The sequence below is a fragment of the Neolamprologus multifasciatus genome, chromosome 10 (assembly GCF_963576455.1).
Source record: "Neolamprologus multifasciatus chromosome 10, fNeoMul1.2, whole genome shotgun sequence".
Lineage (NCBI taxonomy): Eukaryota > Metazoa > Chordata > Actinopteri > Cichliformes > Cichlidae > Neolamprologus > Neolamprologus multifasciatus.
In genome coordinates this window covers 12,957,626-12,971,581 of record NC_140448.1, presented here as the reverse complement: position 1 = coordinate 12,971,581, position 13,956 = coordinate 12,957,626, and the positions used below count along the sequence as shown (strand labels likewise).

The 13,956-nt window shown below is 43.4% G+C and overlaps 1 protein-coding gene across 1 annotated transcript; it reads left to right on the top strand.

The window, feature by feature from the left end:
• The first annotated feature begins 173 nt into the window (after window positions 1-173).
• Window positions 174-13,460, top strand: LOC146509750 (uncharacterized). Its single transcript, XM_085173911.1, has 2 exons — window positions 174-5,197; window positions 5,284-13,460. The coding sequence occupies exons 1-2, from the start codon at window positions 4,489-4,491 to the stop codon at window positions 6,234-6,236; spliced, it is 1,662 nt and encodes a 553-aa protein (XP_085030037.1). The 5' UTR covers window positions 174-4,488; the 3' UTR covers window positions 6,237-13,460.
• Window positions 13,461-13,956: the final 496 nt, after the last annotated feature.

The window sequence follows — 13,956 nt, the reverse complement described above, 5'->3', positions numbered from 1 at the left end:
GCTTTGGCTTCTGCACCAGCTCCACCTCCCTCTTTGCCAAATTGTTTAGTGATGTGTCTGTGAGTGAGCACGCCATTTAGTGGAGAAATACTATAGTCTGCTATTAGTTACATCACCACTGGTTAATTTGGTGACCACTTTTTTTTTTTTTTCTTTTCTCTCATTCTTTCACAACAAGCACATTATTCAGAGCATGTCTCATTTGTTAATGAAGGCTCGTTTCCCTTTTAGGGGAGAAGGGATTTACAGAGGACTGGAAAGCTCTAGCTTTGATTCATCTAAATGTTTTTCATCACTGGCATACACGTAGTGGCTACACGTAGACTGTGACTTCCACTGAAACAGCTCCAGAGTCAAATAGAGGAAGCTGTTTAGCAGCTGTTCACCGAATTACTAATAACGAAACAGACTGGACCTGTGCTGGGAATCATTTGTAACGTATGTACTTATTTCTCCTTGAAGAAAAAATGAAAGCATAAAATAAATTGAGTAGAAAACGTGGTGGATGTCAAAAGACAGTTGTATGAGATTATTTTTTTGTTACCTGTTAAAAACTTCACGTGGCTTTAAACCCAACTGTTCCCTCATATCTCTGCCCTGCTTTTGAGCTAAAGTCACAGAAAAACACAAAGCACACCGTCCTGTACCCGAGGGATACCTACAGCTCAGATAAAGTCTGTTGAAAACTGATGCGCTGAATGAGTCACAATCCCGCTCAAATACCCAAATACATCGTTCCTGCCGTTATTCAGCAGACACCAGATGGATGAATTAAAAGTTTTATTTCCTATATCATTATCAGGTGCGGTATAAGTGTTTGTCACTTCTCGCTTCTATCTGTGGATGTGTGAACATGTTTTTGGATACATAGGAGAGCGTGTGGGTGTGAAGGGGGCAGGTATATATATCTGCATCCAGGATGCGTCTGAGTAATGCTCTGTTTATATTGTGCAGCGTGTGTTGTTATTATATCAGAGTTCAATGCTGCGAAGCCTGCGTCAGTTTTCCTCCATACTTCATTTTACACACTGTAACAAATTTCTATGAAAATACAGGAAACTGTTCACTAATTGTATAATAAAGTACGTTAACTTTATGTTTTGGGGTTTGTTTTTTGTTTGTTTTTTTACTTTGTTGGGCCCAGAAGCTCGTTAGTGTGTAAATGTTTACGTTCAAGTAATTAATAATAATCTAAGTCTATAGTCTAAGTCATGGTTTGCATTTTGATTGCTGTGACTGTGCAGTCTGGCTTCCGGTGTTTGAGTGAGTCAAATCAGTGTTAAACAAAAAACTGACCTCTGGCTTGGACGGAGTTCATCACACCCAGACAATATTCATCTCAGGATGGTTGCACAGTCTTGACGCTGACTTTTTATTTCTGTGTAATACAAATACTGAATCATGTGACGGCATCACATCATGTGACTCAGTGTGATGGCAGCTAAAGAGCTGATAGTATTATACTGTTAAGTTATATCCTCTATAACAAAGTAAGGGGGATTTTATTCACAATAAGTCAATAAAACATTTAAGACACAAACTGTCTTTAGAATTTAATGAAAGCAGAGAGGGTGTGACGAGCAATATGACAAATGTAAAGTCGCTGAGTAAGAAACGTTTCCCCGAAGTGACACAAATCCCAGCAGATGGTAACTGTTAAATGGGTTGTTGCATAATCCTGAAATGGTCTACCCTTTTTTATTTGCCACAGATCACATCAGTTTTTCCTTTTAAAAAAACACTGCCTGCGGCTGGGGATAGGTCTGCTTTCCTCATCAGAAATGACTCTATAAGGAATTGATTATTTTTATATATGAAACTAAAGCAGCACAAACAAATACTCCACGGTCCTGTTATATCTGGAACAGATCTACACAGGAGATCTTGGTATGGTTAATAATGGTGCTCGCCTTCTTTCCACATGTGGTCACGTAAACCATTTACTGTTTTTTCCACGGCCTACAGGAAAAGAAAACGGTAAGTGGAAATTGTCCCGATAGTTCACACAATCTTTGTGAACAACCAGTATTAATATAAAAAGGAACATATGCTGAAGTCCTGAGGGTGTTCGTGTCTGAGAGGAGCTGGTCCAATTGTAAAGCAACGTCCAGGTTCTTATCTGGCTCATTCATCAGCCTGTGTCTTTAAAAAATTTTTTAGAGGGAACACACAAAAAAAAAAATCTTGATTACAGCAGATTTGTTCTGTGTGGGCCGTAACTACAATGGGTGGATTTGACATTAATTAGTGTGCATGATGGACTGCACTGACATCTGCAAAACATAAAGTTCATGGTGCTTTTGGCCAGTTTCCTCAGCTTTAGTGGACCTTTAGTGGTTCTGTGAAGCTTCGCCTGGAGCAGACTGCAGATGTTTTCGCCCACAGGGTCAACCTGACCAAGAGGTCGGTGACCTGGGCGTACTTCAGACTGTGAGCACTACTTGTATCTATTATTTTTTTCTCCTCATCAAATGGCTGCTGTACTGCCAGGAATTGTGGAGCCAATTTCACCCTGAAACATGGGATTAAGGCTGTAAATCAGGATACACTTGTCCATTACACTTTAACAAACACTTTTCGCTCTAGTTGCTCCAGAAACCACCAGGCAGACTAAAAGTTTCATTAAATGGTAAATGGCCTGTATTTGTATAGCGCTTTACTCGTCCCTAAGGACCCCAAAGCACTTTACACATCCAGTCATCCACCCATTCACACACAGGTGATGGCAAGCTACACTGTAGCCACAGCTGCCCTGGGGCGCACTGACAGAGGCTGCCGGACACTGGCGCCACCGGGCCCTCTGACCACCACCAGTGGGCAACGGGTGAAGTGTCTTGATCAAGGACACAACAACCGAGACTGTCCAAGCCGGGGCTCGAACCTTCCGAATACAAGGCGAACTCCCAACTCTTGAGCCATGATCACCCCAAACAAGAAGACTCAAACTGTCACCCTCAGTTGAAAGGAAATTTGTTCAGATGTTCCGGAAAGTCCCAGGCAGCTACCTAACTGGACAATCCAAATGCCTTCTGGTGAAAACTTTTATGGACAGAAGGCACAAAGACATTTGGCCACAATGACAGGTTGTTTGGAAGCCTAAATGTGAGCACAATGTGTAGGACTACTACTACTACCTCCACATTATTTAACTTCACTTTAAATCAGCTTGGACACAATGGGGTGTTTCAGCAGGACAATGACCCCAAACACACATTAAGAGAGGTTTTGAATGGATAAAGAAGCTAACATTGAACTTGGATGGCCTTCCCAAAGTCAGGGTTAAAAGCTAGGCTTAAAAGTCTGGACCGTACTAGGAAACCAAACCAATTTAAGTGAACTCTACCTATTTTAACAATAAGAGTCTTCAAATATACAGCCAGAATTATCCCAGAAGCTTCTTCATGGTTACTGAAATGGTTGAGGTGCAACTTGCTAAGAGATATTTAACCAAATATTAGTGAGTTGTGTGTGTGTGTGTGTATATATTCTGTATGTATACTTTTGAGGCTGTGTGGCTTAGAATACAAAATAAAATGAAACTTGTGCCACCAATACGTGTTTTTAAAAGTCATTAAAGATGCTGTACATTCTTAACCAACCTGGAAAAAGAACAGTTAAAAGTATGGGCAAAACATTGTGCCATCAGAAAAAGTTAAATTCGAATTTGAATTCCTCGGATTGAATCTAAATTGTAACTTGAATTCTTCAAATCCAGTTTCTGGTGGAACAAAGTTCTGCCCATAAAACTCTGTCAAAAGTGCTGACAAAACTTTGGCCAGTTGGATGTTTAAAAAACTAGAAGAACTTACAGTGATTTTTTTTTCTATTTCACTGAAAAAATATTTTAAAAAGTACCCCCCAAAACATGAATCTGATATTCATATTTGTAGCTGTAGTTCAGAGTAGAAGTAGAAAACGAAAGAAAAAAATGTACGAACTGGGACGTGTCTAAACTCGAATGTTTTGTGAGATTAAAGCAAGATAAGTCACTAGGTGCGCAGAACCTCCTACGAGTCACTACCCTGGGTAAAACAAGCCCCCATCTTCTGACGTCACAAACACGCGACGGGCCTGTGCTTACAGTCGCTGCAGACGGAGGCAGGAGATGGGTGAGTCGCTGTGCAGAGTGGACGTGTTTTGAACAATAACTCGTAGACTTTATTAGGACAGCTAAAGAGCGGCAGCACACCTCTCCATCAGGGTCGCAGCGTTAGCAGAGGTCCTCTGCCGTCTGGCCTTGTTACTCCTGCAGAGAGCGGGCCAGAGCCAGGCCCAGCGGAGAGTTACCTACATTGTTTTTGTCGGCAGCGCCAGTTAAACAGCTAATGAGGCGCATGTAGTCATTGACAGTCATTGCTCTCACATAGTAAAGCAACAAAACCCGCAGAGTTTCCCCTCTCTTGCTGCTCAGATTTGTGAGCTGCTTTCAGGAGCACGGCGTGTAAACGTTAGCTGACTGAATACCAGCTAGCTAACTGCATTATAATAATGACTTCCAGGAGGACGGGCTATGCTGGAAGCATGGATTCCTCCTCTCCGTCAAACAGCGGCAGCAGCTCGCTCCACAGTGGGAACCGCAAACAAAGCGCTGTTAGCATCCCCGACAGGATTGAGTCCTGTTACGATCGCAAAGCGGACAAGGGTGGATACGGAGGCTCGCAGGGCAGTGTGACTGTAACGTCGCTCAAATCGCGTCTCGCCCCGACCATCCAAACCGCCATGTCCGCAGCAGTGGACACTCTGCTCGGGGAAGTGGTGCTAGTGCTCAATGAGACTCAGCAGGAGTTGCTGCATAAGGAGCAGGAGAACGAAAGGCTCAAAGTGCGCCTGGAAGTGTCTGAGAGGGAGCTAAAGACCCTGCAGGAGTGCCTGTGCAGTGCTCAGAAGCTCATAGATCAGCTTCAGGTGTCCTACACGGGCCCTCAGTCAATCAGTCAGTCAGTGTTTGCCCCGTCGCTGTCTTCCATGGCTTCCATGACTTTGGACAGGGACCACCAGAACCCCAGAAACGTGAATGGAGCGGGTGTCGACTTGGGTCTTGGTGGCTCTGTGGATGAGTCACTTCATGGGTTTGAACCAAGAGATGAGTACAAAATGTGCCAGCTTTCAATCCAGCCAGATGGGTCTGTGACCAACCACGCTCTGGACTCCTTCACATCCAATGCATCTCATATGTGCTCCGATTCTGGCCGACCAGGTGAGTGTGGAGTGTCGAGCTTTTGCAAAGATTGATGACTGTGTTCAAACATGGTAATGATGTACATGTTTTATTTTTGTCTATAGACGAGAGGCAGTCTCAGGGACCTGGTGGAGCGTCCAGATTTGAAATTAAAGAGGAGCAGGGACCAGCTTCAGGCTCCACTCAACCCAGCAGGAAGGACGGCATAGCGACGGGGGACGGAGACCGGTCGTCACATAACGTGGGAGATCTTGGCTACGGTCAAGTTGGAGGAGAGGCAGGTTCCCAGCGATCTTTCCCTCACCCACTGCGTCACCAAAGACCCATGCGTGAATGCAGTAGTGCCTTGGGCGGACTTAATGGACAGAAACAGTTAGCTAGGACTCCTGGAGCAGGAAGAGGTGACAGCGCTTCATCGGGCGCAGCTGAGGACTCTGCAGGACCATCAGCTCCTGACACGGCGGTGGTCGAGCCCCCTGGAGATCGGCCTCACCACTGCTTGGAGTGCGGAAAGACCTTCCGTCTGATCTCCAGCTTGAAGAAGCACATCCGCATCCACACAGGCGAGAAGCCGTACCCGTGTGGAGTCTGCGGCCGTCGGTTCCGCGAGTCAGGGGCGCTTAAAACCCACCTGCGCATACACACGGGGGAGAAGCCATACTCTTGCTCAGAGTGCGGAAATTGCTTCCGCCACCTGGATGGTCTGCGTAAACATCGGCGCACCCACACGGGGGAGAAGCCCTACGTGTGTGCCATCTGCGGGAAGCGGCTCAGTCGCCTGCAGCACCTGAAACACCACCAGCTGATCCACACCGGAGAGAGGCCGTGCTGCTGCCCTTTCTGCAACCGCACTTTCAAAGAGCCTGCGGCTCTGCGGAAACACATCCGCACGCACCGCGAGGAAGGCGGTCACATGGGAATCGGCACCAATGAAGACGCCGACCCAGACGCCATGGACGACATTAATAACCTCCATCCAGCAGCTCCGTCTCCGCAGATGCGGTTTGGGGAGTGGGGAGCTGAGGAGGATGACAGCTCAGTTGTAGACTGTGTCTAGGTGGAGGTTAAAGAGGTGCCTCGCTGTTGGTGTTTTTAAAAAAGCACAGACTGATGTGTTTGTGTAGTTTGATGGACCACGAGGTCACCTTCACTCCGTGGTGTTAGGGTGATGAACCAGGCTACATATAACCAGAGCCTCGGAGCTTAGTTTGTCCAAGATATTAAAGTGTTACACTTTTAGATGTGAAGCTTAGTTTTAAATTACCACACATTCTTCAGCAACAGCTGTTCTTCCTTACAGATGTTTATGGAGCAGTGCAGGTAGTGTATAGATTCCGGGAAGTTGCTGGATTGCAAACTTTCTGGCAACAATTTGGGAAATTTATTGCAGACGTGGGCACAAGCCAAAAAATGTAAAAAAAAAAAAAAAAGTAAGGATATTTTAAAAAAACAACAACAAAAAACTTTGGAGCTGGGCATGAATTTATAAAAAACACTCACAATAATGAAGGCATCCTTACTGTTACAGAAAAAGGATTTGGTAACAGCATATTTAGTTTGTAGGTTTTTATTTTGTTTTTTCTTAATCATAATAAATTGATCAGGTTTGGGCATTTATAATCACATCTATGAAACTGACCGATGTCTAATGTGGGCGAATTTCCCTCAGCTGAAGTAGCAGATAAAGGCCTTTACACACCAAGCACATTGTGGGAAAATGTCACAAAAATCCGAATTTATTTTGGATGCAAATTTGTCGTGTAACGTCAAATCGACATCAAGAAGAAGAAACAATGATTCTGATTTTCTCCAATTCTCACAAGCTGGTTTAATCCAGGAGTTGAAGCTGTATCACGGCAGCTTTCGTACATTTAAGAACATTTAACACCTGAGCAGGCAGAGAAATCATTTCAGTGAGCAGATTGACCCGGAGCAGCGTCTAGTTGTGTGTCTGAGGTAAAATAATATTATTTTCCTGTTTCCATATAATTGTATGTTCAGCACCGGTGTGCGCTTTGAGCACACTTGTTGGAAAACGCAGTAATATGATTGGTCAGCTCTGTTTATGCACATGCGAAAAATGAGAAAAAAATCATACCTGGTTGGTTTGAACGGCTGCATTAAGAACAAGCGAGGCTGCACAAAATATTTGTGTGAATTTTACATGTTTAATGTATAAAGGCCTTAACACTCAACTTTCAAATTGCGTAAACTATGATGGCTTTATAGCCAAGGTAGTCCAAGATGGTCTCCTTTCATGGTATATTAATATCTTCCCACCTCTGCTCCTTTCATCTTTGATGCTCATGCTTTATTTAATGCCAGATTTATATGCACAAGCTGTTTCAGTGGTCACGGATCACAATCGGCCCAGTCTACCAACTTTTATCCTGATTTTTTTTATGAAGGTGCTAGGGCTCATGTTCTTGGTAACATTGTTAGTAATATACCTTCTGAGATACAGTCACCAGGAGGAGTCAGGAGGTTGAGCGGGCCATCCACTAATCAGAAAGTTGATGGTTTAATGTCCGGCTGCTCCAGTGTGCACGCCAAAGCATCCCTGGGCAAAAAAGCTCATCAGAGTTTGAATGTGAGCGAATGAAGCATCTGATTTCTTTCATCGACAACTTCAGTAAAACCCCAGGTAGATACTTTATTGCCCTCTATAGGTGGAAACGGTAACATTTTAATCTAAAATATGCTGCTTTAAAAAAAGACAACAGTATGCTTGTTTTTATTACACCACTGCTGTCACCGCTGTTTCCTTTTTATAATGAAAGGCTGTAGCAATGCCATATAAAACACTAACAGACCAAAAGCTAAAGTGTAATTTCACCTATATTTGTGTGTGTGTGTGTGTGTGTGTGAGATGAATCATGAGCCAATTTTCAGTCAGCCATCACCCTCTCTCTCTCTCTCTCTCTCTCTCTCTCTCTCTCTCAGCCAGTTCTCCTCTCTTATCTCTTCCCGTCACTGTGCAGAGCCCTCATCGGTCCACAATTGTTATGTTATCAAACAGAAGTAATCTGTGTCGAAGACATCCTGTTTTGAAGAAATCGCTCAGTGCATTTATTTGTTTATCAAATCATACAGGACTAGTTGAAGGCAATTAGCTGGCATCTTTATGCACCACATCAGGAGCTCAAACGCTCTCCTATTCTCTCTTCTCGCTAAATAACGTCTCCGCGTGGACCTCAGTTTAGCATTCCATTTTTATTTTATTCTTTTTGTTTTGTTTTTTTCACGCTGCTACTGTATGTCTGGAAAGATTCTCTTTTTCTGGACTTGTATCATTGTTACTAGGCAGTCGCTAGCAGACAGACGTTGGTGCTTGCATGTGCATATCTGTTCCTCCGCTGGCAACAATGCCTCTCAGCTGTTTGTGTATATAAGAATGTAGTTAGAGCATTTTTATTCGGTTTAGTAAGGGTTGTGCTTAAGTTGTCGTGCAACAGTTTTGTTTTTTAAAGGAAACACACATTGTGCTGAAAACAGCAGTATACTAACATACCATGTAAATGTATGTAACCCAGTTACATTTGTTCCTGATGCCACAGCGCACCAGGCGTTAACAGCAGAGCATTAATCTTCTCAGCCCTTTGAACTAAACTGTCTGGTGTTATTTAACATGTGTACTGCTATAACGACCTCCATGTAACTATTCTATGTACAAGTCATTTTAAAGTGACACTAAAAGTGTTAAATATTTGTCACTGTGTATACGAAGAAGGTAGTCTTTGCCCCAGATAAGCATATTTATTGTTTTTTGTATTACACATGGGTGGGTTTGAGGGGTGGTGGGGGGGAACCATTGCATGTAGGCTTGAACAGAAATGGCATTACTCCCTAAGAAATCAGTGTTTAAATGTGAAATGAATTACTTTTTTATGCTTATTTGTTCACCCACTTCACATTCATACTGTACATGTTACTATATTAAAGGGCCTTGTTTATAATTGGTTTTTCTCTCTGGCGTTTTGTTTTTGGGTTTTTTTAGGGGGGGAAAGGGAAAAAGTTGCTTCAAAGCCAAAACACACCCAGATAATTTATATCGTGCATAGGTAATAAATAATCTGTGAGCTCGCTCAGCCGCCTAACTGCTCACTCTGAGCCATGTAAAGCTGCCATTTCATCTTGTTTCATTTGATTGTTTTGTCGTATTATGGCAGGAAAAACCGCATTAAGCCTAGGGGGAGAGTTTCCACACTGCCTGAAACGCTGCCAGAATAGATTGTGTAGGTGGTGTGGTCACACCCAGACACAGATCCCAAATAACACTTTGCTCTCCTTGCAGTGCTGAGTAATGACATCTGTGTTCAAAAACACCAAACTGCTGTTTAAGGTATAAGTTAGCCTTTGGTACGATTACGGAAACTTAACAGGTTTGATGGACCTGAAAAAAATGAGAATGTTTTCCTCCTTAACATTGTTGGCTACACTATAAGACTTAAAGCTCTTTTCTTTTTGTAATATTTGCCATAAAACAGATCGAGGTCCCTCCTGGTTATATCCCCTCCAGAGGAGGTCACGCTCATCAAGGTTCATAGCACATAAATGTGTTGATTCGTAAGTGTAAATTGGATATGTCTTGATATTATTAGCAGTCATAGCTCCCAGAACACATTTGCATAAAATACTGCTAAAGACATGTTTGGGATTGTCAAAAATATTTGGGACGTCTCACGCAAACATTATCCATTCAAAGCTGGATAAGCCTTTAACACAGAGAAAGGATAGTTAATGCTGTGATACAGTTCCAATCAAAGAACTGTACTATCTGGTTTACACTCACCAGCTATTGTAAGTGCACCGGTTCAGCTGCTTGTTAATGCAAATGTTTAATCTGCCAATCACATGGCAGCAATTCAGTTAAATTAGACATGCAGACTTTGGTAATCTCAGTCTTTCACTGAACGTGTTCCTGTGACTGACCAGCATGTCGTGGAGTGGGTGGGAGGTATTATCCAACATTGTCTTTATCTTGGACAACATCCGCCTCTCCGACACCACCTTAAGGGAGTCCAGCTCCATCCCCACAACATTACTGGCCTTACGGATCAGTTTATTGAGTCTGTTGGCATCTTCGACCCTCAGCCTGCTCCCCCCCCCCCCCCCCCCCCCAACCCAGCATGCAATAGCATAGAGGATCGCACTGGCCACGACAGACTCGTAGAAAATCCTGAGCATTGTCCGGCAGATGTTGAAGCACCTCAGTCGCCTCAGAAAATAGAGACGACTCTGGCCCTTCCTGTAAAGTGCTGTGGTGTTTTTAGCCCAGTCCAGTTTATTGTCAATGTGTACACCGAGGTATTTATAGTCATCCACAATGTCAGCATTGACCCCCTGGATTGAAACAGGGGTCAAGTGTTTCCTGGTCTTCCTAAAGTCCACTATCAATTCCTTGGTCTTTGCCACGTTGAGCTGCAGATGATTCTGCTCACACCATGTGACAAAGGAGTCGACCACAGATAGGAAGGTAACAGCTACTTAAATAATCACTGATCACAATCAGTGTGCAGAAGAGCATCTGAATACACAACACATAAAACCTTAAAGGAGATTTGTTACAGCAGCAGCAGCAGACCACACTGGGTCAAAGAATGTGGGCTCCCCAAAACTGAATAATACAAGATTAGAAAAATGGTTACCTGGCTTGATGAGTGTTGATGGTAGGAGTTCAGCATCGATCCACCCTGCTGTGCATGAGTAGTTCAGGCTGCTGCTGGAAGTGTAATGGTGTGCGGGATATTTTTCTGGCACAATCTGGGCCTCTTATGACCAATGAGCATCATTTAAACAGCCACAGTGTACCCATCTTCTGATGGTTGTTACCAGCAGGATAACACATCATGTCACAAAGCTCAGATAATCTCAAACTGGTTACTTGAACATGACAGTGAGTTTGCTATACTCACAAAGCCTCCACAGGCACCAGATCTACACCTAACGGAGCACCTTTGGGACGTGTTGGACCAGGAGATCCACATGCCGGATGTGCAGCCCGAAAATCTGCACCAACTGTTATGCTATCATGTCAATATGGACGAAATTCTCTGAGAAATGCTTCCAGCACCTTGTTGTATCTGTTTGGTCACAAATAAATAAAATGGACAAAGAGAAATTTCAACGTGCAGTAGATAAAAAAGTTGCAGGATCACTAAACTTACTACAATCAATTGTCTGGTGGAACAATAGCCAGTGTGATGAGTTTTATGGCAAGTGGTATAAAAGCTAATCTCCCAGGACAAGTTTTCGCAGTGATTATTCCCTCAAAATGCACCATTGGGTTCAAGTTGTGCAGTTGTGGGTTTGTTTTAGACCAGTTTGGAAAAGAAACTACACATTTTAACCTTGTAAAGGATAAACAGTCATAATCACTGACCCTTCTGGGGATGAAAGCACAAAATCCAGAGTACAAATTGTGTTGATACACAGTCTAATCTGCTCCTAAGAAAAACTGTATATAGTTCATGTAGTGTAAATCTTGCTAATATGCTTCCCAGGCTTGATCCAAAAAAAAAAAGACTCTGTGCACGGCACCGAAACTAATTTGTTCTTACTGTTCTGTAGAGAAAACTCCACTTGGAGCCAATGTGCCCTTTGGACGTCTTTGTTTAAACCACTGGGCAAGTGATCCAGCAGAGGCTGCCATAGATCCATTAAGCTGTTGTCATTGCTCCTGAGTGTTCACTGAGATTCTCTCGTGGCCAAACCTGATAAAACTTCCAACGCCGCTGAGTGTAGTCTGAAGTTCCTTGTGATCGCTTTAAAAATTTGGCATTGTCTGTGGAAATGGCTCTGATTGTTTCCATAGAGAAACACGAGCTGCTGTAGAAATAAAGACGCAGTCTAATATGTTAACTATCTCACTGCACTTTGTGTGTTGATTAACTTAGAGGCCCGGGACACATTGAGCAGAAGGGTTTATTATTGTTATGGGCACTCTGCTCTAAGTAGTCTTTGCTTTAGTCGCTCACATTCTTCATCTTTTGGATGTTGCGTTGCTGCTTTTATCCAAGTAAAGGATTGAATTTCCATCTTCAGCTCTTTTTACACACAGATTGCGTAATAAGGTTGCTTATTTGTCCGTGCTGTCTGTTATTATTGTCTGCTTGTCAGAGAATATCACCAGGGTTTCAGTTTTCAGATGGGAAGTAATTATATTGTACTAACAATAAGGATGGTTCTTGTCCGACCTGCAGTGTATTTTCATTCTGTGTGTGCATGCATGTGTGCACGTGTGTGTGTCTTGGCAGTCGGTGACCTTATGATGGTGAGCAGCAGAGGCTCAGAGACATGTGAGAACGGCTCGTGAACTCTCTGTAGGCCCATGCAGTCATTTCCTCAGCGACTAAAAGTAAACACATTCACTTTTTTTTTGGAGAGGAAGTGACTCAGCTTGCTTTCTTCCCCTCTCTTTGTCTGTTTCTCACTTTCACCAATTGCTCACATGACCCCCAGACACTGACTAGCCCCCGTGCTGCACCTTCATATATATTTTTTTGTTTTACTTTTTGAAGTGTGATTAATCAGCACGCTCGTTCGTCCCAGGCGAGAGTCGCAGCTGAACTTATAATGCATTAAGTGTTCAGGCAGGTCTCAGCGCTGCAGACTGTGTGGTGTCACGTCGGCCGTCTGACTTTAATCTGTTTCAGTCGGCGTGGGCGGCTGCGAGATTGAGCGCTATTTATCTGCACACCGAGGGCAAGAATGGATAACTGGAATTTGTTGCAGTTGTTGCAAAAACCTCAGCAGCTAATAGATGCTTTTTATAACCCCAGACTGTAAAAGCATCTATTAGCTTAAAGCATTAAATGCTGAAAGTAAGAAATGTGTTTTCTGAGAAGTGTATGCTCAGTTTTGATTTGATGCCAGGTCGCATCACCTCTTCTATTAACAGCACTCTGTAAGCATTTGGAAACAGAGGAGACCCACTGCTGTCATTTTGAAAGTGAAATGTTTTACCATCATAGATAGGCCAGGACTGCAAGTAGGCCAGCATCTAGACCAGGTGTGTCAAACATATCGGCCTGCCAAAGACTGTAATTTTACACTCAGGCCCACTGGACAGAAAACGCTGGCTAATTCTGGTCCCCGGGCCTTATGTTTCAAACCTGGTGAACTCTTCTTAAAAGACAATGCTGTTGGAATACCCACACAATGGCTGTAAGCATGTATATAGCATGTATATGTCATTCAGCACCAGTGGTCCCTTGGGATACTGGCTTTTCAGCTGTACCGTGCTTCTGGACATCCTTACGGCTATTTAAATATCTGAGCTGTGAAATATAAAGAAGCTCGTCACACAATACAAGAAATATTAGACTGCCTGTAAAATCTTGAAGAAATCCACATGACTGATATTTTTTTTAGCTTCAAGTGAAAAGCTAAATATTCAAATAAAATGGCTGATGTAGTGCAGTGACACACTGCGGCGTAATGACATGTTAAGATCAGTGTATGAACACTGGCTGATATTTTACAGACATAGAGAGGAACATCGGAGAGGCCAGTGCATTTTCACGCACTAGAATCTCACGAATACGGAGTGAATTATTAGCCTGTGTCCATGTTTTGTTTTATTTTTTCTATTTGAGAGTGACACGCACAGCTGTGCAGCTGTGATTTGTCTGTGCGGGGGCAATAGAGCAGAGGAGGGCTGTTAGAGGAGAAATAACCAACAAGGAAACCACTTTCAGCTTTGCTCCTGCACCGCCTGGCTGGCCTGCCGCCAAGTTCTCCAGAGAGGGCTGGCTCACCCCTTCTCCTCCTCTCCT